The sequence below is a fragment of the Psammomys obesus genome, unplaced genomic scaffold, assembly GCF_907164565.1.
Source record: "Psammomys obesus unplaced genomic scaffold, mPsaObe1.curated_primary_1811, whole genome shotgun sequence".
NCBI lineage: Eukaryota > Metazoa > Chordata > Mammalia > Rodentia > Muridae > Psammomys > Psammomys obesus.
In genome coordinates this window covers 3,795,371-3,819,915 of record NW_026585587.1, presented here as the reverse complement: position 1 = coordinate 3,819,915, position 24,545 = coordinate 3,795,371, and the positions used below count along the sequence as shown (strand labels likewise).

The following is a 24,545-nucleotide window of genomic DNA, read 5'->3' as shown; positions in this document are numbered from 1 at the left end:
GGGGATTCTAGGCAAAGCCATGGTGCAGCTCAGTGGTGGATCACTAGTCTAGCATTTAAGAGGCCCAGACACCACCCACAGCATGGCAAAACAAACATAAGCACAAAGCAATGCAGATACTGGCATAGGTACAGTAGACACTTGTACATTTATGGGATGAGCCTACAGAACCTGTTGCCCGGGCATTCTTACTGTAACAAAGGAACAAGCTCTCCAGCTTCTTTTTTAATTAATTTATTTATTAATTTATACAGTATTCTCCCTGCATGTGTGCCTGCAGGCCAGAAAAGGGCACCAGATCTCATCATAGATGGTAATGAGCCACTATGTGGTTGCTCATGATCCGAACTCGGGATCTTTGGCAGAACAGCCAGTGCCCTTAACCTCTGCACCATCTCTCCAGCCTCCATCCCCCACCCCCCAGTTTCTTGTTATTACTTTCTGGAAAAGGAATTTGGAGTTAACCTTGAAGTTTACACTCAAATTTGTGTGGGTTATCACCATTACAACCATCAGAAGCAAGACACTATTTTACTGAAATATGGCTATGCCTTGGCAAAAGTGCATAATTTTCTCTTGTTCATCATAAATATTCATTGTGATAAATTTTGAAGCTACCCATGATTTTTTTTTCTGTTGCCCATTGTTCTTGCAATCTGGAATTCTTAAACCCCTAGTAACAACCAGGAGCATGAGTTGGTCTCTGCCTACATGTCTTTGCCCCTGGGCTGCAGGTGCCTAGAGCATATCCCAGAGTTTTCATTGGTTGCTAAAGGCTTAGAAGATCATATCTGGGGTTCTCACTGCTCTCCAGAGGATGCTGCAGGGGTGAACTTCAAAGACCTTCAGGTATCCTCACCGCCTGCTCTTGGCCTCCCCCACCCTCTCTCTCTCCGACGTTTACCATTCATAAAGTGGGTGTAGCTTAGGGGTAGAGTGCATGCCTCCCATACTGAGGGTCAGGCGTGGTGATGCACACCCTTAATCCCAGCGCTCAGAAGGCAGAGGCAGGTGGATCTCTGTGCTCGAGGCCAGCCTGGTTACAGAGCAAGTTCCAGGACAGCCAGGGCGACACAGAGAAACCCTGTCTCAGAAAACCAAAACAACAAACAAACCAATAGCATTACTGGGATCTCCCTAGAAGGAGCTGCTCTGCACTTTCCATCCCAGCCGTGTTTTGTAAGTGCCGTGGACCGTCCTAATTTCCCTTCATCTTTTTCTCCCTTTGCTTTCTGTCTGACTGTAGGGTCTTTCAGGTGTCAGCTCAATGGCAGTGTGGAGCGGACATGGCAGACAGGGCAGGACCCTCTCACAGCTAAACTTACTTAAATGTTGGTGATTATCAGGTGCCAGGACTGAGGCTCTGGTTTGAGTAAGGTGCCTACCCTGATGATCATCATTCTTCACCTGGGGGCATATTTAAAACTAAGTGAGGGGCTGGGGTGTAGCTCAGGGGCATGTCACATGCTTCGCATGCATGGAACACTGGGTTTCGTCCCCAGCACGGAGGGAAAACTAACCATGTGGTTGTATTTTAATTTCTCTATCACTTACCTATATAAGTCAGACACAGTGACAGTCTTTGCAAGAACTGCCCAGCCCTGGATGCCTTTAGGAGTGTCTCAGTATCAGCGGGGAAAAAAAAAAAAAATGAAGAAGAGAATTTTCTTTACAGGGCCTAAAGGCTTTTATACTGATATTTCTGAATGTCATATAAAATTTTGGCTGGCGTTGTAAGTATTAGCCTCAAGAAGAGAAGTAGGGGGGAAAAGCAACTCTGGCACTGTGCAGCACATCGTCATCAGCTGAGGGGTTTTTATTATACAGCTCTTCCCAGGAATTTAGCCGACCAGCATCTCTACAACCCCAGCTCTCCCGCCACTTTGCCAGCATCAATCTCCATGTATATAGTTCAAGACAAAGAAAGACTTTTAACCAGGTATCCAAGGTGACTGAAAGCCTTAGGGAAACATAAATAAAGGTTTTGGAATTTATGGTACAAAAGAGAAAGAAGAAACACGGACACTTTCCCCTTGCCAGGGAGGATTCATGACTTGGAACTCTGCATCTGTCTGAGGAAGCCTCGGTCAGCTTCCTGCAGTTCTGTGCCCCCACAGATGCTCTCCCTGAGACAGCCCCACCACTGCTATTTAAGTCAGAGTTTCTGAAAGACTGAAAACCTCGGTGCTCCTTAGAGGAGACTCAGTAAATGAATTATGCTACAATCCCGCCACAGAATACTACCCAGGGCAGCTCTTTGGGAAAGTCCCATTGGACCTTCACAGCAGCTCACAGGCCAGCTCCCTCGGCTTATGTGTCTGTTCTAGCCTGAACACAGAAAGCCCCACCCTTACACCAAGCTCACGTCTGCATCCTTGGTCCCCAGCTGCTGGCACTGATTTAGGAGGCTGTAGAACCTTCAAGTGGCATCCTTGGCATAGGTCACTAGAGGGTGTCTTGCCCCCCCCCACTTCCAGATCCAGCTGCTGTGTGAGGGGCACTGGAATGCACTTGGGATGCCCTGCCCTGCTCTGCCCTCCTTTCTCACCATGGTGGACTGTGTGCTCTAAAACCGTGAACCCACACGGGACTTCCTCCCTTGTTTCTGACAGGGTTTCTGTCCTAGCAATGAGGACAGGAAGAGCACACTGCCCACAGCATTTTGCCGTCACTCGCCCTGATACCGGCCACAGGTATGCGTACGGTGAGGCACACTGGTACTTCTCTCTCCCTCGCTAGACAACAGGCCTGGGGAGGGAGGGACGCACAGTGGATTACAATCCCAAGCCACAGTTTTGGTACACCATGTTCAGGGAAGAAGCCTACCAAGGAACAATCTCGTACCTACGTGTACGAGATTACTGAGAGATGGGAGGAGGCACACAGGTCACAGTTCGCACAGTTTAAAGAAATAAGAACCGCTCTTTTTACAGGACAAGCAGACAGGATGGTTCCAGCACCACCAGCCTTCACCAGGGAGAGGTCCCCAAACCTGACGTGAATAACGGCAGGAAGAGGCTAAGCGTTCAGTGGTGCCCGGTGGTGATTTCCACAGGGCAGTCACATGGGAAGGGCTGAGGGGCCACCCAGCAAGACAGCTTTACAGCAGAACTCTCATGCACAGAAGCAGGAAGGACTTGGGGCAGAGACCAAATAGTGGCATTAAAAAGTGCTCTGTTTACACTCTGCTCCCTTTTCAAGGTCAATGAAAAATAAAATTCAACAGTGCAAAACTCAACTCACCTCTGGAATAATGGTATAAGCCTCCTGAGTGATATCACAGTATATCTATGGTTACCCTGCCAACAGTGACAAACAGCACACTTGGACCCTGGAGTTAGGTCAGACTATCTGAGTTGGAATCTACATTTCATCACCTCCTAGTCCCATGCCCTCAGCCTTGTGGGTGTCAGCATTTTCAGCTGTAGGTTGGAGAGCATGACAGTGACTAATTACAAGGGTTTTGTGGGGATTAAATGAGATAACATGAGAAAAAGCCCAGTATGCTGTTTAATACGTAATAAATGCTTAATGACTGTTAGATATTATTACTGTCCCTCTCTTTCCAGTGTTTCCTGGAAAGCCATTTTCCTATCTGAATGTATTAATCTTCATTTTCTGCAGACAGGTCTAAATGAGGGACTGACATGATCCTCCTCCACCCCCTGTTTGTTTTTCCAGGCAATAAGGACTTCTTCGATGTTCTCATTTCCCATGGTCTCCTGTCTCTTCTCCACCTAGTCCAATGTTCCCAGAAATATCAAAACTGGAACATGCCTTATTTTAAGACGCCTGATCCTTCACTGTTCATGTATATTGCATGAAAACAAAGTCAAAATTTTATGTGCTCAACTGAATTCTAATTGTAGAAGTTCATAGAGGCTTTACTCCAGGTTAGGCAATGGTCCAGGCAGTGAGGATGGGAGAAAGGGGCTCACAGTTTGAAAAGGAAGTCATATGAAGTAAGTGGATATGCTGCCAGTTACACTAGCTATAAAAAGACAGAGGTATAAAAAGGAATGCCATCTATGTAGGCCAGGGAGGGTGATGCCTCTCAGATTGGAAAGCAATGAGGACAGGCTATTTCTAGGGTGTTGAGAAGTATTAATAATATGAGGTGTTGAATTGTAGTGGGCACCATATAGGCTATGGAGCCACACCTGAGCATCAAGAGACAGCCTTGCCGCTAGCTGGCTTTTTGCCCCTCTCACACTTAATTTTTACTTCACCTCACAGAGCCTCATTGTCTTCACCTGTATGGTAGAGATGGTCATTTTAGCCAGCCCATAATGCTTTTATAAGGATTACATCATATCGAGTGACCTTCTCTGTAGCAAGAACCTAATACAGGAAGCTAGCGTCCTATTTAGGGTTATCATTGCTGTGATGAAACACCGTGACCAAAGGAACTCGGGGAGGAAAAGGTTTATTTGTCTCACACTTCCAAATCACTGTTCATCACTGAAGGAATTCAGGACAGGAACTCAAACAGGGCAGGAAGCTGGAGGCAGAAACTAATGTAGAGATCATTGGGGAGGTGGGTTACTGGCTTGTTCCTCATGGCTTGCTCAGCCTGCTTTTTTAATTTATTTTTTTTATAATTCATTCACTGTACATCCTAATTGTAGCCCCCTCCCTTGTCTCTTCCTGGTCCCACCCTCCCTCCCCCTTCCCCCTGCCCCCCTTCCTAGTGTTCAAAAAGGGGGAACCCTCTTCCCCTACCATCTGACCCCATTCTATCAAGTTTCATTAGGACTGCCTGCATCCTCTTCCTCTGTGGCCTGACAAGGCCACACCACCAGGGGAAGGTGATCAAAGAGAAGGCAACAGAGTTCATGTCAGAGACAGCCCCGCTCCCCATATTAGGCAATCTACATGGAGACTGAACTGCCTATCAGCTTCCTCTGAGCAGGGGGTTCTGAGTCCTCTCCATGCATGGTCCTTGGTTGGTGCATCAGTTTCTGCAACAACTCCCCTCCTCTGGCCCAGGTTAGTTGGCTCTATTGGTCTTCTTATGAAGCTCCTGTGCCCTCCAGGTCCTTCTATCCCCTCACTCTTCCCTATGACTCCCTGCGCTCTGCCCTAACTTTTCAGTCTGCTTTCTTATAGAACCCATGATACCTTTCCAGGGGTGGCCCTCCCACACCAATCACTGATTAAGAAAATACCCTACACACTTATCTACAGCTGGATCTCAGTTTAGGATCCCTCCTCTCTGATGTTTCTAGATTTTGTCAAGTTGATATAAAACTACCTAGCACAGTGTTATCAGCTGGCCTAAGAGCAAAGATTAATGCAAGGAATACATGGGCATGAAGACATGAGAATGCATGTCTTTAGGAATACATGCTGCAAAACAAGGGAGGTAAGGTAAGGTGTGAGCTGTGGGGTCTCTGAGGTTTCTCCAAGTGTGAGGGTGAGGAGGAGAATCTCTACCCCTATCCACTTCATCATCCCTGGGGCCTCTCCTGTTGAGCAGCTTAGCTTGGACTCCACTGCTTAAAGATGTTCCCAGCATCCAAGTTTGTCAAAAGGGAGATGAATCTCTGTAGAATTAACCCCTCCCATCCCAGAGCCTGATGAGAATTACAAATGACACCACTGCCTCATTGGTATAACCCTGAAGGGAAGAACATCCCAAAGTAACTACAAGAGGTTCTCAGAAAGACTCTACTTCCTTTCTGGAGGGCATCCCTTCCCTGTCTTCCCTACTCACATGTGTTTCTGGAGACTACCCACAAATACATCATCTACACCTAACCCCTCATCTTAGAGTCTGTACTGAAGTTTGGATCTGAACTTCTGCCAAGGGCTTATGAAGGAGGCACTGTGCACAGATCCAGCTTTGAGGAGGTCTATCACTCGGGCTGACTTTATGGGTGCAGTTGTTCATCAATGGGTTCATTATTGAATGGACTATTGCCAGGTGATAGAAACTAAGGGGCAGGGCTTAGTTGGAGAAACAGGGTCACCTGGGGTGACCCTGTAGCCCTTCCCTCTCAATGCTTTCTGTCATAAAGTGAGCAGCTTTGCTCCAGCACGTGTTTGGTCTCCCCCATGATGTCCCAGGGCACCGTGTATGGTGAACATGGACTGAACCTCAGAAACCATGGGCCCAAATAAACCAATAAACCTTTCTTCTTCAATTGCTTATTTCAGTTATTTTGTCACCATGATGAAAAGCTAATCAACACGGCCTGCTTTGGGCAAAATCCAAGAGGGAAGAAAGATGGACTGAAGAGCCCTTGAGGCAGCTCCTGGGTGACTGGTGTACCTGACTGAGGCCATAACAAGCTGAGGAAGAGCCTTGTTTTGTCTGTAGGAGAGCACTGGACTTTTAGCTGCAGAATGCCGCTCCAAGGTTGAGATCTTTGGGTCCTTAGAACACACATGTGGATGAGGTAATGGCAGGCATACGACTACTGGAAGAGGAAGTAGAGTTGAGGCCAGAATCCTAGCAGTGCTGTTTAAGGGGAGCAAGTTACGAGGCCAAAGATAGGAGAAAATCCAGAAAACAGGTCTCTGGACCTAAGAAGGGCTTTCAGTATAGAAGGGTGACTAGGTCCTTCATCAGTGACCTTATCAGCAGTCTCAGGATGACAAGATGGACATTCGACTGTAGGAGGCTGTGAAATAGAGGAATTCAGAGGTGCCCTCTCCTTGGAGTACAGAACATTGAGGGAAAACTCTAGTAGGAGAGGAGGAAGAGACAGTGCCTAAAGGGGAGATACATGTAAGGGAAAGTGGTTTTATTGTAAAGGATGGAGTAGAAACCGTTAAGATTATGGTCAATGAGTGATGCATACATGGATAAATGCAAATATACAGTACATCTAGGGATGTCTTCCAGAAGGTCAGAGAGAGGCAGGAGGAGATAAAGCAACAGAGAAGAGTTGCTTTGGAGGGGGGTAGGGCGCCTCCGGGGTGGGAAAGGGTGTCAGTCAAGGAGAGAGAATGTGGGTCAGTGAGGGCCTGGGTCAGCAGGGAAGCCTGGAGTGGTGCACACAAACTCTGAACACCTGTGGAGAGAGCCAGCAGACAGCAACGGGTGCCCAACCTGCAGACGAGAGGCCCCTTGCTCTGCATCCTCAGCTGTGACTGGGAGGGCTGGGGGCCTCGGGGCTTTCGAAAGGAGGAGAATGAAAGAGGCCAAAGTCTCTGTGTTACCTGCCAGCATCAGCTTCTCCTCTCCAGCATGGTGTCCGTAGTCACTGCCTGCACTGAGTTGTTCTTTTTGGGCCCATGGTCTCCACCTATGTCTGCCTAACCTATCACTGCCTGGTAAGTACACGCACAACTCGACTTTCTTGGGCATTAGAGCACAGCTGTTTAGAAATACTTCTATTCCATATATCAGAGGAATTACATTGCTAGATTGAGAAAATTTTGAGTCAGTGACACTCAATTGCTATCCTAGCCCTTGGGGAGGCTGATCTAGTGAAATTGTTCCAAAATAAAAAAATAAAAATAAAAAGACAATAGTTGTTTAAATGAGAATGACCCCCATCATGAACACTTGCTCCCTGTCAGTGGAACTGTTTAGATAGGATAGGGAGATACAGCTTTGTTGGAGGAGGTGTGGAACCAGGGGAAGGCATTGAGGTTTCAGAACTCTTGCCATTTCTATGCGCTCTTTCTGCTCGTGGGTGTAGACCAAGCCGTGAGCAATTAGCTGTTCCATTCTTCTGCCACTGCAGACTCTAACCCTCTGAAACCATAAGCCAGATTAAATGCTTTCTCTTATAGATCCCCTTGGTCAGGGCATTTTATCCCAGCAATAGAAAGGTGACTAAGCCTGAAGATACCTGATAAAACAGGATCAGATGAATGGGGAGGAGGTCCCCCCATCAGTGGACTTGGCAAGGGGCATGGTGGAGATGAGGGAGAGAGGGAGGGACTGGGAGGGAATGAGGGATCGGGACACGGCTGGGATACAGAGTTAATAAAATGTAACTGATAAGAAAAAAATAAAATAAAATAAAATAAAATAAAATAAAATAAAATAAAATAAAATAAAATAAAATAAAATAAAATAAAAAGAAAGGTGACTAAGCAGAGACCAAAAATAAATTGTCTGATTCCACTCTGGTTATGCAGGAATTAAACTCAGGTTTCTGTCTGGATTACGAGTCCAGATTCAATGTTGAACAATGGCAAGTTTTTTAGAACTTTTTAGAAAGATACAGAGATTATAAGTTTAACACACCTAATTTGTGCAAGCATATTTATTTACTTATTTTGGTTTTATGTTTTTTGTTTTGTTTTAGTTTGGTTTTTCTAGATGGGGTTTCTCTGTAAAGCCCTGGATGTCCTGGTACTTGTTCTGTAGTCCAAACTAATCTGGAACTCAAATCTGCCTGCTTCTGCTCCATCAATGCTGGGTTAAAGGTATGCACCACCCTCCCAGCTGAGCAACTTTTTTAAATACATATTTCAACATATAAGTAAAATATGTACTATCACAATATTACAGTATATGTATGTTACATGTAATTAAAATATATGTAATACTAGAGTATGTATGTATTACTTGATTATTTAACCTGTTCAGAGAAGAATTATTCCAAATTGTAAACTCTTGGTGTACTGTGTCTTGTGAGGTTACCCTAAGTTCTTTTCTTATATCCCCATGAGGTTTGAAACCTGGTTTATCAGTTTTTAAGCACCTGATTAAATCAAGTGCAACACTTGGTTCCCACACATTAAGAATGCAGAGGTGCTGTGTCAGAAATAGCCATGTAACCGTTAATTCAAACACTGTGATTCACAGCACAACGAGGTAAGGAGGTTACCAAGACTGACTCACATAACATATGACCAAATTTATAATGGACATCGATGATGTCAATGTCAAGACACAAGGCAATGTCAACATACAACTGTCAAACTAAAAATGTATATTTGAAAAGAAATCAAGAAACATCTTTTAAATTTCTCTATTAAATTGGGTGGAGTAGCTCACAGGCCTTGTGAGCTATGAGAGTTCCAGGACATCCAGATAGCTGAGGCTGAGAAATTATTTTTATTTGAAGAATTCCAGTAAGTATGGTGAGTTCTTCCTAAAACTATCAACGAAACTCCTAATAAAATGTCTGTGCTAGCTGGCATGCCCAATCTGTGGTTCACTGGCTTTGAAGACATTTGTAGATCACAACATTGTGTCTTGATGTCAAAAAGTTGTACACCTCTGTTATGAAGCATAAGGTGACAGGCTATGGGGACTCTGCATTGGCTACACCAAGCTGGCCACATCTGGGGATGAACGGTGACAAAGAAATGGTCCAGATACCCTGAGTCTCAGGAGGAAAGTAACTGAAATTAATCAATAAAGTTGATTTATTAAAAAATAAAAAAGGCTGGAACAAAAATGAAACTGACTTTGAGATGATCAAACCCTAACACATAAAAGTTGCACGAAAGTGCAACCAGGCAAATCCAAAAATGCAGAAGTTTCTTCTGTATCAAAGACTAGGAGAAAAACAGTACAACAAAGGAAACGGAAGTGTCCTGGACTGAAGACACATAAACTCCATGGCAGACCTTGTTTGGATCCTGACTGGAATAAAGCAACAGAAAGAGCACACTGGAAGGACAGTGGTGGGCATGGAACAGTGTCTCTTGGGGGACACTGAAGAGTTCTCCTAGGTCTGACAGCTTCTAGTTAGCTACAGAAAGGAAAAGAGCTCCCTATGTAGCCAAGACATCTCTCAGCTCTTACAGAGAAAATGATGTCATGTCTAGAATGTGTTTCAAAATAACCTGCAACATGAGCCTGAAGGTGAAGAGAGACTAGATGACGGGCACTTAGCCATAGATTAACGGGCTGATGGAGGCATTCATGTCCTGTTACTTATTCTTTCTGGATTGAAGCTTAGCAAAAAGCCTCATTTTCATCACCTAAACTGGTGATCACTGCCCTACAAAAGTAATTCCAGAGTAACTTCCACATGCAATGTCTCCTTACCATCAGGAAAGCCCCCATTGTCCAGAAAAGAAACTTTGAGCCAACTGGGCACTGTCCAGTTGTCTATTCAGTCTACTTTTTACTCTGCTCTCTCTGTATCCACTCTCCCTCCACACAGGCCCATGCTTTCAAAATCTAGAGCAAGAATTTACTTTCTTCTACAATTATCTTGTTTTTATATAAAGCCTAAGTATCCCCTAGGAACTGTGGGTAGCTAAAAAGCTCAGTTCCTAGCTAGGCCCTGCTAAGGGGTGATGGAGCCTTAAAGAAGTGAAAGCCAGTACAAGGACTTTAGGGCCCTGTGGTCCTGCCTTTGAATAGGACCGTAGGACCGAGCAGCTTCTGCTTTTGCTTTCTCTTGTGCTCCGCCATGCTCCTGGTGTGGTGTGCTGTTGTGCCACGGGTCCCAGAGCAAAAGCCAGTCATGGTCTGGACCCTCCATACCTGTGAGCCAAAGTAAACAATTTTTTTTTCATTATAGGCTGGTTTGTCCCCGATTTTTACCATTGTTAGAGAAGCTAACACACTTTCTAACCAGCTTCTTAGCATCCACTCTATCCTCCCCTCCTCTCCACAAAGAGTCTATTCTGGTTGCAATTCTAAGCAAGCCCAGCACATGCAGACTCCTCGGTTTACCCTTTCTCCTAACTGCAGAGCACTTAAAATCCTCTCTGCAGCACAGCCACACAGAGACTTAAAGCCAACCAGCCTTGCCCTCTGACTGCTCACCTGCTCCTTCCTGTATGTGGGACTAATCTGGTTAGCGAAGGGTTATATGGGCTTTTCCTTTCCTACTTGCAGTGCAGCAGTCTCTTGGATCTGCAATATTCCCTCCTGGAAGGAAGCCCAGTCTCCTAAGACCAGGAAGAAGAAGAAAACAAAACAAAACAAAACAAAACAAACAAACAAAAAAACCTCACCAACTGGAAAAAAAAAAAAACAAAACTGAAATTACAGGATTCATAAGGCTCCCTCCCCAGTGTAATACAAGGTGGAAGCAATTGCTGTAAACTCCCCCGCCTGACAGCAGAAACTGCCTAGGACTCCTGCAGGGAGTTCCACAGATGCTGCCAGGAGTACTTACCCCCAAACACACACAGCAACAAGCTCACCAAGTTAGACTCTGATCTGTCACCAGCATCCTATCTGGATTTGCTCAGCTCTCTCCAGAAAAAGCCACACCACACTACTTTGTTAAAAAGTTCTTATTTGGCTTACTTTACAGTTTTGGGGTTTTGTTGTTGTTTGACCAAGTGGGGATTTAAACCCTCCTGCCACTGGGATTGAGTCACTGGCTGCATTGCTAAGTAAAAGATTATAAAGTAATCCTGCACCCACAAAGAGTCAGCCTTAAATCGGATCAAGCCCTTAGGCAACTGCCAACTTACTGTTGGACATAACAGAGGAACATGCGCAACTGCATGTGCCATGTGGATGCACCAGCAAACCCAGGCTGAGAAAGTGGACAGGACACATGTTTTGGATTCCTAAAAAGGAATTCGAAAGGAGAAAGGGGAGTCGGAAGTGAAAATCATGCATCAAAGGAGGCTTAAAAACATTTTAATCAAACCTTTTAGTGTCTCTTACTTTGTGCCTGTGTGTGTATCCTCTACACTAATGGGAAAAGTTATCACTTCAACACTAACTGGACATCTGATAACATTAAACAGTTGTCAAGACTGATCATAGTACTGTGGTCACTACAGCTTGAACGTGAAGTGTTCTCCATAGGATCGTGTGTGAACACCTGGCTCCCTGCTGGTGCACTGTTTCGGAGGTTGTGAAGCCTTCAGGAAAGGCACCTGGCTGGAGGAAGTAGATTTCTGGACAGCGGGGCTTATGAATTAGAAACCGCCCCATTCCTGCCTCGATCTGTCTGCTTCCTCATCTACTGGGATGCAAGCAAGCTTCCTCGCATTCTTGCTGACACAGAGCTGCCTACAGCCATGCCCTCCCATGATGGACTGCATCACACCAAACAATGAGCCAGAATAAACTTTACCTCCCTTAAATTACTCTTCAGGTATGTTGTCAATGAGAAACATAACTGATTACAGTGGTCATGGTAATTTTCAAAGATTTACTATATTTAAAATGTGTTGGGCCTTTAAATAAACTTATTAAAATTATGGACAGAATCAAATACTGTCTTATATTTGTTTCAAGATAATAAAGGGGTGAGATTACCGAAATGGAGACGGGGCTAGCCTTGAGTTAATGGCCATTGGAAAGGGATGCTGTGTGGAGTCCACTGCCCTGTTGTCTACCAACTCAACATAATAAAACATTCTACAAAATCCTATACACGTTAGCTTTAGAGGGGAGAGCTCCTCTGTCAGGATAAATTATTTTTGTGTTCTGTTCTTACTTCTGTTAGGGAGAAGGAGTAATTCTCCTTTCCTTTGCCTTTCCTCACTGCCCATTTCTGAGGGTAGACTGTGTTCTGAATCCTGAAGAACTGAGGTACCCTGGGAAAACATGAAGAACAGTTTTCAACAGTCTTCATTCCTACAAACAGCAGCTGGTGTGTGTCTGAGGAGAGCAGGTGGGGTTCCTGGGCTGGAGGTGAAAGACCTTAGAAGGAGATGTGCTTTCATCTCAGAGGGGCTGCCACTCTAACCCAGGACCCAAAAGAAAGCCAGGAGCCAAGGTCAGCTGCAAGACAAGGGGTTGGGAGGAGGAGCCTTCCATTTTTCCATGGATTGGCTTCCTCATCTGTGCTCTCACCACAGCTTAAGAACTGTAATTGCAGTGCTTTCTCATCCAGGTAAGCCCAGTTTGTCTTGGGAAATCGAGATTGCTGAAAAGGAATAAATGATGGAGCCACTGGGTAGGCCTGGGGGTGGGACGCAGTAGGGCCCAGGAAATGGAACACAGTGGGACCTGGGGTTACCTTGTCAATGTGTTAGCTGTGTGTCTCTTGTACTGAGCTCTCCTCCTGTCTCTAACTTTACACTGCCCCCAAGGTCTTCTTAGATCATCCTTGCTATAGTGTCATCTGCACACTGACCTTTCACCAGCCTGGATATTGTTAGCTTCTCCACATTAACTCACCCAAACCATCCTCTTGATTTTCTCCCCAAACCCTAATTGCTCTGTCAAATACTGCAGTCATCCTTCATCTCCCTTTTCACCATTAAGGTCCAACCCATCAGGAAATCCTTTCCATTCTACCTTCCAAATTCTACCACGTCTCATCACACCCACCAATCACTGCGACACCATCTTGCTTGTGCTGGCTCAAGAGCTGGCTCAGCACTACCCGGTGGCTTCTCTTCACATGAAGCAAAGTTCTTCCCCTGGCTACCTGACCCTTCATGAGCTGGCCTCTGCCTGCCTCTCCATCTTAACCTCTTATTTCTCTCTCTACTTGGGTGCCACAGCCAGGGTGGCCTCCATGTTCCTTAGGGCTCTTGATGTCATCTCTATAGGAAATGCTAGGATTTCTGATCTCACCCTACCTTTATTTTTTCCATATTGTTTGTCTGTTGGAATAATATTCTTGTGGAATGTACCCTTTCTCATTCAAATGCTGATTTCTCTACCCCACCATCTAGTTTCAATCCAGACATTGCATTGTGATGCTCATTCTAAGCATCACCTGTCTCAAGTTTGTGTAAACATGTCACCATTTGTTCTCTGTATTGTCAATAGAACAATGCAACGAAGAGAATAGGATGGGACATCCTGGTCCAGAGGGGAGGAAAAGAAAGCGAGTGAGAGGGAGAAGGAGAGCAGAGATCGGCAGGAGGGGACTTCAAACCATGAGCAGAGATGAACTGGACCTAAGATATGACTAAAAGCAAGTACAATGGGTAAAATCTGAATTGTAGGGAAGTATGTGGGCTTGGAAGTTTAAGATGGAGTAACTATTGCCCAGCATTGTGCTCTAGGTTAATTAAATAAATACTAGTCTCTGTGTGGTGATTTGGGTATACAGCTGGTTTAGGAATAACGGCTGTTTAACTAAAAGATAAACCAATAATAAATATTAATAACCCACATTTATCCTCATGTGACATTGATTTACATATAATCTGACTCCTGACCTGAATTTACATTCCATAAGGGCAAGGACTTTGTTTACCAGAACATTCTTAGTACAGAGTATTATTAAATAAGTCTTGAATGAATGAATGAAGTGGAAAACTACACAAATGCCTTTTTCATAAAGTTCTAAGTTCTTAGAATTTCTTCATTCCCAGAAACACTATACTTGTACGGGAACTCAGATAATTGAAAAATAACTACAAAGCATAGAAAATGTTTCATTTGTTTAGCAGATTAGTATTGGACAACCTGTGATGACTGACAGCTCTTACTGAGTCCCATGTGAAGCTATCTAATGCTCAGAGTGACCTTCCAAGGCACATGTGATTCTGACATTTTGTTGCTGGTAACAGATACCAATGGATCATGAGAGAGATCATCTAACCCCTATGTGGAATAGCTGGGACTCCAAGGCAGATTCATTCTTTATCCTAAGCCATACCATAAAGCTCTTTTAGCCTTAGCCTCAAGCCATTTCATTATGAAACATTCCCTTCCCACCCAGAACTGGCAGCAGTATTGCCTACATGCACAGGAAACACCTGTGGCTTATCTGTCACCTCCCTTGTGAAGCCCTTTGTGCCACAGGCAAAGTTGGCCACTGGCTGCTCCAATCCCAAAGCCCTTTGTTGATGCTGCTAAACAAGTAACTACGACTGCTTGTGTATTTCTCCTACTGCCCCTCCCTAAGCCTGCAATCTCTCAGCGACAAGGCTTGTCTGTCCCTGGAGCCCAACCCAGCACCTGCCATGTTGTGGGGATTCAGTGAATGTTCAATGAGTGAGCAAACGGATTCCATGAGGAGACGTTTCACCCTGTGGGCTGTTGATGGAGCAGATGGCCCCTTGCTCTGCTCAGGACCCTTCTTTGCTTCATATTTGCATCTACATTTCCCATTCTCTCGCATGAGTTTTCGCAACACTTCTGTGCCATGGGGGCTCATTTGGACTAACCACCTCTTTCTGGTAGTAACTGTTCTGGAACAAATGTCTCTCTTGAATCAGGATTCTGCTCAAAATATTATGCCTGCGGGATCCTTTGTTCCGGTGATCATATGGGATCCTATGATCCAGTGAAGTCCTTGTCTGAAGAAACAGTGGGGTTGAAATTTGGTGCCTCCTGGAGCAATCCAATTGGATGCTTCAGTACAATGCCATGGGTCTTTGAAAAGCTCCAGGAATGACAGGATTCAGCTTTAAGGGACTGGAGACTAGGTATGATGTGCACACCTATAATCTGAGATCTCAGAAGACTGAGGCAGGAGAACCATAAGTTCCCAGCTAGTCTGTGCTACACATGGAGACCCTGACTCAAAAAGAAAAAAAAAGGTACATTTTAGGTGAGTATGCATTAACATAAGAAGACTGTTCATGGTGGATTCATTTCAAACAGATTACATAACAACATAGAGGTTTGCATCTGCAGTAAACAGTTGTATTTATTATTTCTCTTGCCCACAAAGATTCTGATTTCTTACTAGAGTCTTTCCGCCCTCAGTTGACTGTTGGTTGGTGGCAATATCCTCGGGTGAGGTCCACCATCAGTGCCGGATGCTGAAGAGCAAGGCTGTCCTTGGCCTGCACAGGATGTAGCAGCAACAGCCTGCAAAGGCAGCTCCACTTAGATGAGGCTGAGACGCTCAGGCTTCCTATTTGTTGCTTTGCCCTCCAAAACCCTATGGTTCCAGTCAGCCCCTGCCCTGTCCCACCTAGTCCACTGCAAGTGCAAGCTTGGAGCTCTGTGCACAGCCCTTTCTCTGCTCAAGTCTTCCATCAGGTCCCTCTTTGCTTCTGCATGTCTGTTAAGAACCCTGGCAGGCCTACAGCGCTATTCTAAAGAGTCTATAGAGACAATACACATATTTGGGAGACAGTTTTAGAAGAGATGATACAGTGTTAATACTCTAATCATTTATAGAGCATTTTAAACGTCATACTGTTTCTCCCAAAGATCCATTCACCTGTGGGGTCTAAAACAATGACATGTGCCAACCTGCAAGGGAACATGAGAGAGAACACTGGGCTGCTTCCATTTATATACCTTCTATGTCAGAATCACACCTCACGGGCATTTTCACTGGGTCTTTGGCCCAGAGATGCATGTTGAGGAAAGGCAGGCAGATGTTCTCCTGGAGGTACACGGGGTCTACAGGCCTGCTCATCCTCTACCTTGCTTACTGATGTATAACTACTAAATTTGTAGTGTCTAGATAATATAGAGAATTTACAGATCTTGCCTGGTGTTAATAAAAAGAACCTGCACGAATTTGTAATTGGCTGAGCCAGGCGTAGTGGCACACATCTTTGATCCCAGTACTCAGGAGGTGGAGGCAGTCAGGTCTCTATGAGTTTAAGGCCAGCCTGGTCTACAAATAAGAGTTCCAGGACAGGCAGCACAACACAAAGAAATCCTGACTTGAAAAACCAGACCAAACCAAACCAAACAAAAAAAAAAGGTAATTGGTTTAAGATGCTCACAAAATAACCCTGAATGGAAGGCAAAACTGATAGTGTAAGCACAGGAGAGCTCAAGAAAGTGGCAGTGTCTGCTGGGAGTGCAGCACAGGGTACAAGTCAAAGCTAATAGATCTACTCCTGTGAGCTCTTTGCCAGCCACAACACAGGGTTAAATAATAATAGTATAATCATATTTGATCAGTAATGAAAGAAGTTAAAAAGTCTTGATCAAGAAGACTGTCAAAAATAGATTTGCTTTTATGTTCATTAACAAGTTTGCCTACGTGAGTATCAGGCCCTGAGAGGGTACCCAGAGCTGGAACACAGCTATGACAGCTAGCAAGACATTTAACTCCTAAGCAGATGGAACATAAAAACAAACTTTAGTGTGCTTTAAAGCTACATAATAGTGACATGATATTTAACCCATATTTAAATTTTACAAATAGCAATAAATCTCATTTCTTAGAAGTTGTAAGCCTAATGAACAGCCTGATAGATTTGACATTTGAACCAGACAGTCATATACTGTCCTGAGTTACGTGCTTTTTTTCTCTAAAGTCAGGAGGGTCTCATGCATCCCAGGCTGGCCCAGAACTCACTACATAACCAAAGATGTCCATGAACTTCTCATCTCCCAGCTACCCGCAACCCCAAGTACCGGGATTGAAAGAATGTTCCTCCAAGTCTGGTTTACGCAGTGCTAGGGATGGAATCCAGGATTTAACAGGTTAGGTAAGCACTCCACCAACTGAGCTACAACCCCAGCCCCGGCCCGGCCCCAGACCCAAATGAGTGTCTTTTCTTGTTAGATCAGGGAAATGACCCATGCTGCTATAAATGCACTATGACTGGTAGCAATGCAGAAATGGAGTGAAGGAAGAAGACAGAGAAGAGGAAGGGAGGGAATAAAGGAGGAAAAAAACAGCCTCCTAAACCCTCCTACTTTCAGTCCTTAACATAATCACAACAGCTGATCATTCACAGAGCAGTGACAGCAAACCTCTTGGTATCTCTCCATCAGCACCACTCTCATCCCACAGATGAGTTTTCTTTCAGCTCCCTACTTTCCCACACTTTGACTGTCCATACCCAGGCAGCAGGTCTCCATCCCTACCCCGCCCCCTTCCTGCTTGCCTGGCTGGTTTTCTATAAATAACTGCCTCCATCCATTAGAGCTTTTAAAGAATCTCGCTTTATGATATCCATCATCGCATCAGCCCGATATAGTAATTCGTTCCACTTCATATGTGAAGACACAGAAGCTCAGCAATATCAGTGTCTATACCAGTTACACACTCTGCAAGGGCAAAAGCCAATCCCAAATCCCGTATCTGTACCACGTAACACTTCCTAAGGTAGAGTTCTTGCTTTTAAGTGTGTCTAAGCCTCTCCTCCAGTGTCCATTACAAATAAATTAAGGGGCTACACATCCAGAGATTGTTCTGAGTATCTATATGATCATCCTTGGCTACACAGCTACTTTCTAACACCCACCCACCCCCAGGGGGCTTCTGAAGAATGTGACTGGCAGCAGCACTTTTAGAAATCCTAGAGACAGTCTGAGTCTGGAACAGGCCTGAGTGTATATAACCAGGAGGCTGTTTATTTACACCTTGTCATGATGATGATTTCCAAGGAAATGTCTGTATAAACAGTGCTTTCTTATGTGGAGGAGTTAGAAAAAGAAAGGAAAGGAGAAAGACAGAAAGGAGAGAACGATCGAAACCTGTTCCGGTCCACAGCAAATAGACCTGTCCTTGACCACCAGTGACACTCCCGTAGGTTGCCATCTCAGACAGTCCTTTTGTCTCTCTTAGGCACTGGACACATGACCACTGGTACTTGCAAAGGAGAAGTCCCAGACTGGGCTCTCTCACTTTCACGGTGCGATGCAGAACAAGTCAGGTGCTGGGCCCCAAATGAGTCACAGGCAGAGTGGGATAAATGTGTGATCCCTAGACACACAGGCCCTGAGTCATACAGCTTCCCCAGCCTAGAAGTGTGAGAACACAGGCAGTCATGGCTGCAGGGGATAGCAAGTGTATCCTGAAGAAGCCAAAGGGCCCAGAAGTCCTAGGAAAAGCAAACTTTCTCCAGAGCCCCTTGCTCTTCTTGCCACAAAAATAATACTGTGGTTCAGTTTAGAAGTTGGGCAGATGGGGAGGGGTATTAAGAGGTCAAATGCCCACCTAAAGCGTAAAGTGTTCACTGTGAGTGTAGCTCAAAGGTAGAAGCCTCGCCTAGCTTGAACCAGGCTCTGCCCCTAACTCCTGGCACAGTGACAACAGTGCTCCCTTGGGCTATTTATTCTGCAACTGAGGACTAAAACACAACTTCCTTTGCTGTCTGTGTTGCATTCTTTGGTGACCTTAAAAACAAATGATACTGAAAATAAAAATTACAGCTCCAAAAGGCAACCAAAGACTACCAACCTTCAAGTGCCTTCAAGTCAGGTAGTGGAGTGCAACACCAACCAGAACTCTTAACACTCTGGGTGGGAACAGGGATCCAATGTTAAGGCATCATCTTCGCTACCATCCCTCTGAGCTTTTCCCTGCAGTGAGAGAATGAGGTTCCTCTTGCCTATCAAACAATGGGAAGCACTTACCCTATTTACTTAACAGAGCCAGGGTTACATTCCTGGAGCCATCTTGGGTGCTCCAGACAACTCCACACCTTTGTGCTTTAGGCACTGGTGCAAGCTTTGGGACTGCATGTTATGCCAGCCTGCATCATGATTTACCCCTGGGGAGACTTCCACTTTGATGAGCATTTCTCACGTCTGTCATGTGTCGCCATTGCAAAGCCTGGCTGTGTATACTCCTGGAGTTACCACACCCTCCTCGAGTCCCCTGCCCTTACCTAAATGCTTGAGGCTCATTTCTTCTGCAGGTGGGGATCCCAATATGCCTGGCTAAGTGAGCGGCATGTCAATTTTCCACTTGGATTTCACCTAGAGCAAACCTGAGGTGTTCTAGAGAAGTTTGTCTTGTGAAACTATTGAAGGAAGGGTACCTTCCATCACAACCACTATTGCTCTCACAGAACTTTCCAGAACTGATTCATATGTGTTGGTGACACAGCCATACTGTAAAGGTGTGCATGCACATGTGTGTGCATGAATGTGTCGTTTCGGTGTGCCGTGGGAGTCATTTAATTTTTGAGACAATGTCTCTTATTGGATCTGGGGTTCACTAATTAGGCTGGTGAGCCAGTGAGTTCCAGAGGTCTTTCCATATCTGCCTCCTCATTGCCAAGTTAAGTGCCCAGCTTTTGATGTGGGTGCCGGGGATTGAACCCAGGCCCTCATGCTTGTTCATCAAGCACCTTACCCACTGAGCCATATGCCCAGCCCCAAGGGGTGAGTTCATCATCAATTTCATTAGTTCTTAAAAGAGGTGACAACATATGAATCAAACAAATGAAGGCAATCTAAAAGTAAAAAGGAGAAATGTCAATGATTATACTGGAAGAGCAGGTCCAGGCTGGGTCCACCACAGCAAACGGAGACATATAGTCATTCTACTTACGAAAGAAGTGAAGAAAAATAAGACAACACAGTCTCAGCTGACAAGAAACATGAAAACTGACTTTTGTTGTGGTAAAGAGTCGACATTGCAGCATAACTTCTAAAGGCTGATTAATACAGTTCCTTATAGCTACATACTTCTTTGTCACTCCCTCAGAATAATGCTAACTATATCACTGGGTCATCAATAGGGTTAAATGAGTACATACAAGTAAAGCACTTAGAATAGTGCCTGACACATGATGAGAGATGTATATGTGCTATATGCTCTTACTAATTAGTAATAACATAAAGAAATGCTCTGTAGCACCACAGTGACAACAAACTGCATGGGGAGCATACTGTTCCCAGGACTGGCAGGCCATCTGACCACACAGCAGCTGTTTGCCCTTTGCAGTCTTACAATCCTCAGTGCAAGCCTGGATTTCCCTCCCACTGTAGCCTGCAACCATCACTGTCCCTCTCTGCTGATTCGTCAGTCTTGGCCTTTTGTGCATCTGTTTCACCCATTTTGATGTATTATGACACTCTACATATTTTGTTCTTGGGCCTGGGTTGCTGGATGAGATCCTCCAGGGTTTCTTGAAAATTCTTCTGTAGACTATTTCCCAGCTCTCTCATTTCCCACAACACACTTCAGATTTGTAACAGCTCCTGTAGTTCTAGGATGTACTATCTTCCTTCTCATTCGCAGACAGTATAACTAGGTACAGAGGCTCAGGCTTGGAATCCTAGCACCAGGGAGGCAGAAGCAGGAGGGTCACACACGCTGTAAACACAGCAAGACCCCATCTTAACAACAAGAAATAATAGAGTTGGAGGCCACTGAGCAGGGACTACACACATAAGTTCCTGTCCATTACCAAGCTCACGATCTTTGCAGCCCTGGATCCCTGCCCCCAAGTGTTCTCTGCAACTCTGCTGTGTCTCAACCCTTGACAGACAAGCATACAGTACAATGCACAATTTACATCTTCCAAACTCCCTCCCTCTACTTTCTCTCTCCTCTCTTCACTGTCCAACAATCTATTCCACAAGCCATTGGACTCTGCTACCTGGCACTTCCCCAAGACAGGTTCTCAGTGAATATGTTGATGCTGAAACTAAGGGACATTTCTCCATCATCGATGACTTCACATCACCAAATCTGACTTGGTTCCTGCCTCCTTTAGAGTCTCACCTGCCATGGCTTCCCTCGGGCTTTCCCTCCCCTCAGTCTTCTCCTTCCCATGCCCTCTGAAGGCTCCTCTTCTGCCCTCCTTGAAGCTTAATGTCTCCCCTAGTTCTGTCCATGGTCATCTTTTATTTTTCTTTCCAGGACAACTTTAAAGCCCATGTCTCTAGCATAGGTCCCCTTATTTATTGATTTTCCTATGTTCTACCAGCTCTTCAAGCTAGAGATGACCACAGTCAAGCCATTAGCCTGAGCCTTGGGTATCTTACCTGAATGGCTCTTATCATTATTTACTAAGTGTTCAAGCCAGAACTTGGGCTTTGTGCTTGACTTTCCCTAGTCCATCTCCTCCTGCCAACCAAGCAGCTGACCAGCTGGTCTCCTCACCTCTAGTGTTGACCCTTCAAATTATTTCTCAGGCTATTTACAACTCCAACTCTTTTCTTTGTGATTTCCATAATAAAGTCCATGTTCAAACACTGAAAGTGTAACCCCAATTAGCCCATTTTCTCTTATGATTCGGTTCCTGTCTCCCACTCCAATCTTTTCATCTCTCATCAGGTCCCAAGTATCTTTACACCAGACATTCAATTCCCAGATTCCTGTGTCTTGGGACAGCTCCCGGTTTTGATCTGTCCTCCTGCTGACATGCTCTGTGCTCTGAAGCAAGTTACTCAAAGAATGACTGTTTTAAGAACTATTGAGTTTGTAAGTCATGCGTTACCTATTTGAGTCTGTCCGCCAGAAAGCACCCTCATCCCAACCCAGGCTGAGTCAGCTGCTTCTTTGTGCAATATTCAGCACCCTGAATGTGGGGTTGCTGACTGATTTGTAAGGCTCCTTCACTAACTAAACTGTGACCTTGATTAATTCGAAGCATATCTACCTTTTATCTCCAGCCTCCAGCACATTATCTAAAAATATTCAGCAAATATTTTACCCACTGAGCCACCTCTCTAGCCTGGAAAGTAATTCTTGTAAGGGGACCACTGGAAAAGGAGCAAGCCTAAATTCCCTCCCAGATCTCTGCTCCTGCTTGCTACACCACATGTTTCTGTCTGGCCTGCTGCACCTTGGCAAGATGCATGCAAGGGTGGTCCTCGCTCAGCCTACACAATGTTGCCTGGACCCTGACCATCCTCAACTCTGAGCTAAATGAACCTCTTTCTTATGGTATCAGTCCATTTCAGGTACTGCATTCTGGCAACAACAAGCTGAAGACACTCAGGACTCAGGACAATATTCCTGCGACAGATATTCTGAAGAGGTGAAAATTCTAAAGAGCAAAAAAGGGATTGCCATTATCAGTTTTCATTCAGTCTTCCTTTCTCTGGATTCAATTATCTCACCTCCTTTAGCTATTCCATAAATGGCAACATGCTGGATGAGCAAATTTCAATTTTACACAACGTTATTAGACTGTCAAATGAGATTGGTAATTGGCATTCAGAAGAATCAATTGTTAATGGTTACTGCAGTCTCTCTCCTCCATGCTCTGCTGGCTGAAGTGTTCACTGCTGCTCTAAAGGACAGCCATCACCACGCTGCCACTCACGTCCAGTCCGTGGCCATCCTGCCCCACGAGAGTTTTAGATGCTCTTTCTATGATAAATCGTCATTTTCTGTTTAATTAATTTCAAGGTATCACTGGCCTAGTTGTGAAAAAATAAGCAGCAATACATTTAATGTTACAATATTGTTCAATTTCTTTTAAATCATCAGCTTTTCCTTCCATAAATCCGGACATACTAAATAAATTTGTCTTTTAAATTGATCATCTCTAGAAAACAAAATACCTAATTATGTCATTAGGCACTAAATATAGAAATTATAAGAGAAAATACGAAATTAATTAGGACAAGCAATTTTTCAGAGTATCCTTTCAATTAGAAACTGAGTCTTTACAGTTATCTTAAAAGATGAAAAAAGAAATCTTTGGAGCATTTAATTTTCATCTATCACCATCATTGCTACATACTCCCTGTAATTAAGGGAATTTGATTCGGGATCAATTGCAGCAGACAACATTTCTTCCATTTCCTCTTGAGAAAAAGGTTCACCTGGAGAGACAAGACAGGAGATGATTATTTACAGTCAGGAGGACTTTTTCTCTTTCCACTAGCCAGCTCCACTATCATGGAGGCCAAGGGCCCCAGCTGTGTTCAGTTTTTTCTTCACTGGAGCTACACAGCCAACATATGAGAATCCAGAAGTTCAAAAGGCATGCTGCCATGCACCCTGCAAGGCTGTAGGTTTATTGCCCTGGCAGTACCTATAGAATACATCATTTCAGTCAAAACAGGAGTATATAAAACATCATGAACAAAGCTGTTTATCCATTTAAATTAAAATGACTGAAACTGCAAAAGTATTTGCTCAAAGCTAAAGTCTTATAAGTGAATATAATTATTATGTGTATTAAAACTGTAGAGAGATGATTAAATGTTAGCTATTGCTGAAAAGAGACCATTTGAGGTCTGCCTCACTCATACTGCCCTAACCCCACGTTGGATGCCACTCATCAATCACCCTAAAATTCCTCCTTGTTTCGGGCAGTAGTCAGTCTGCTACACTGGGCAAGGAAAGAGCTATGCAGTATTTAAGATAGTAGGGAAACTGCTTAACACTGGAAAGCAACAGCTAGAAAAACAAGCCTCACACATTCAAGTTCTGCCTCTCTTACTAGCTTTATAGTCTCGGGTAGGTTGCTTAACCTCTTTTCCCAGTCTACACAATACAGATAATGGTAATACTCTCCACCCACGGGCTTGGTATAGGATTAAATGTGTTATGACTCAAATAGCACTTCTATGAGCATGTGACACATAGCAACAGGTATTTGTTTTAAAAAGACTTGAGATCTTCCCTGCTGCTGAATATCATCTGATGCAATGCACATCCTGAAGTAACATGGATTCTGTCTTGTAAAGGCTTGATTCAGTGTGGTTTACGGTGTTTATCTGATGCAATACACATCCTGGAGTAACATGGATCCTGTCTTGTAGCTGCTTGATTCAGTGTGGTTTATGGGGTTTATCTTACAATCTCCTGGGCATTTAGAGTGTCCATTCTCAAACTTAAAAGATGTGTTGGCTGCTCTTCAGATTGTGGAAGTAACTTAAGGATTGTGGAAGTAACTTAATAGTCCCAAAGCTTAGATACACTTAAAAACAATTTAGAATTTTGAGAATTAAAACATCACTTATTAGCCAGGCTGGCCTGGTCTACAGAGTGAGTTCCAGGACAGAGAGTGGGACACAGAGGAACCCCATCTCTTAAGAGAAACTCACTTCTTAAGCAAGCAGCCACTTTACTGAACTAAGCACTAAGCAGCTGTGACCACGCTCAGAAGAAGAGCATGTTACACCC

The 24,545-nt window shown here is 44.5% G+C and overlaps 1 protein-coding gene across 3 annotated transcripts in view; it reads right to left on the bottom strand.

Moving 5' to 3' along the window:
* Positions 1-15,434: 15,434 nt before the first annotated feature.
* Positions 15,435-24,545, bottom strand: part of Efcab2 (EF-hand calcium binding domain 2) — an 84,829-nt gene continuing 75,718 nt past the window's right edge. For 2 of the 3 annotated variants that reach the window (XM_055608791.1, XM_055608800.1), the window contains one exon: positions 17,681-23,236. In XM_055608791.1, coding sequence (XP_055464766.1) covers positions 23,121-23,236 — 116 coding nt within the window. In that variant the 3' untranslated portion in view covers positions 17,681-23,120. Of the gene's footprint in view, positions 15,617-17,680; positions 23,237-24,545 lie in introns of those variants that run through there. The other variant, XR_008720322.1, reaches the window with a different exon arrangement.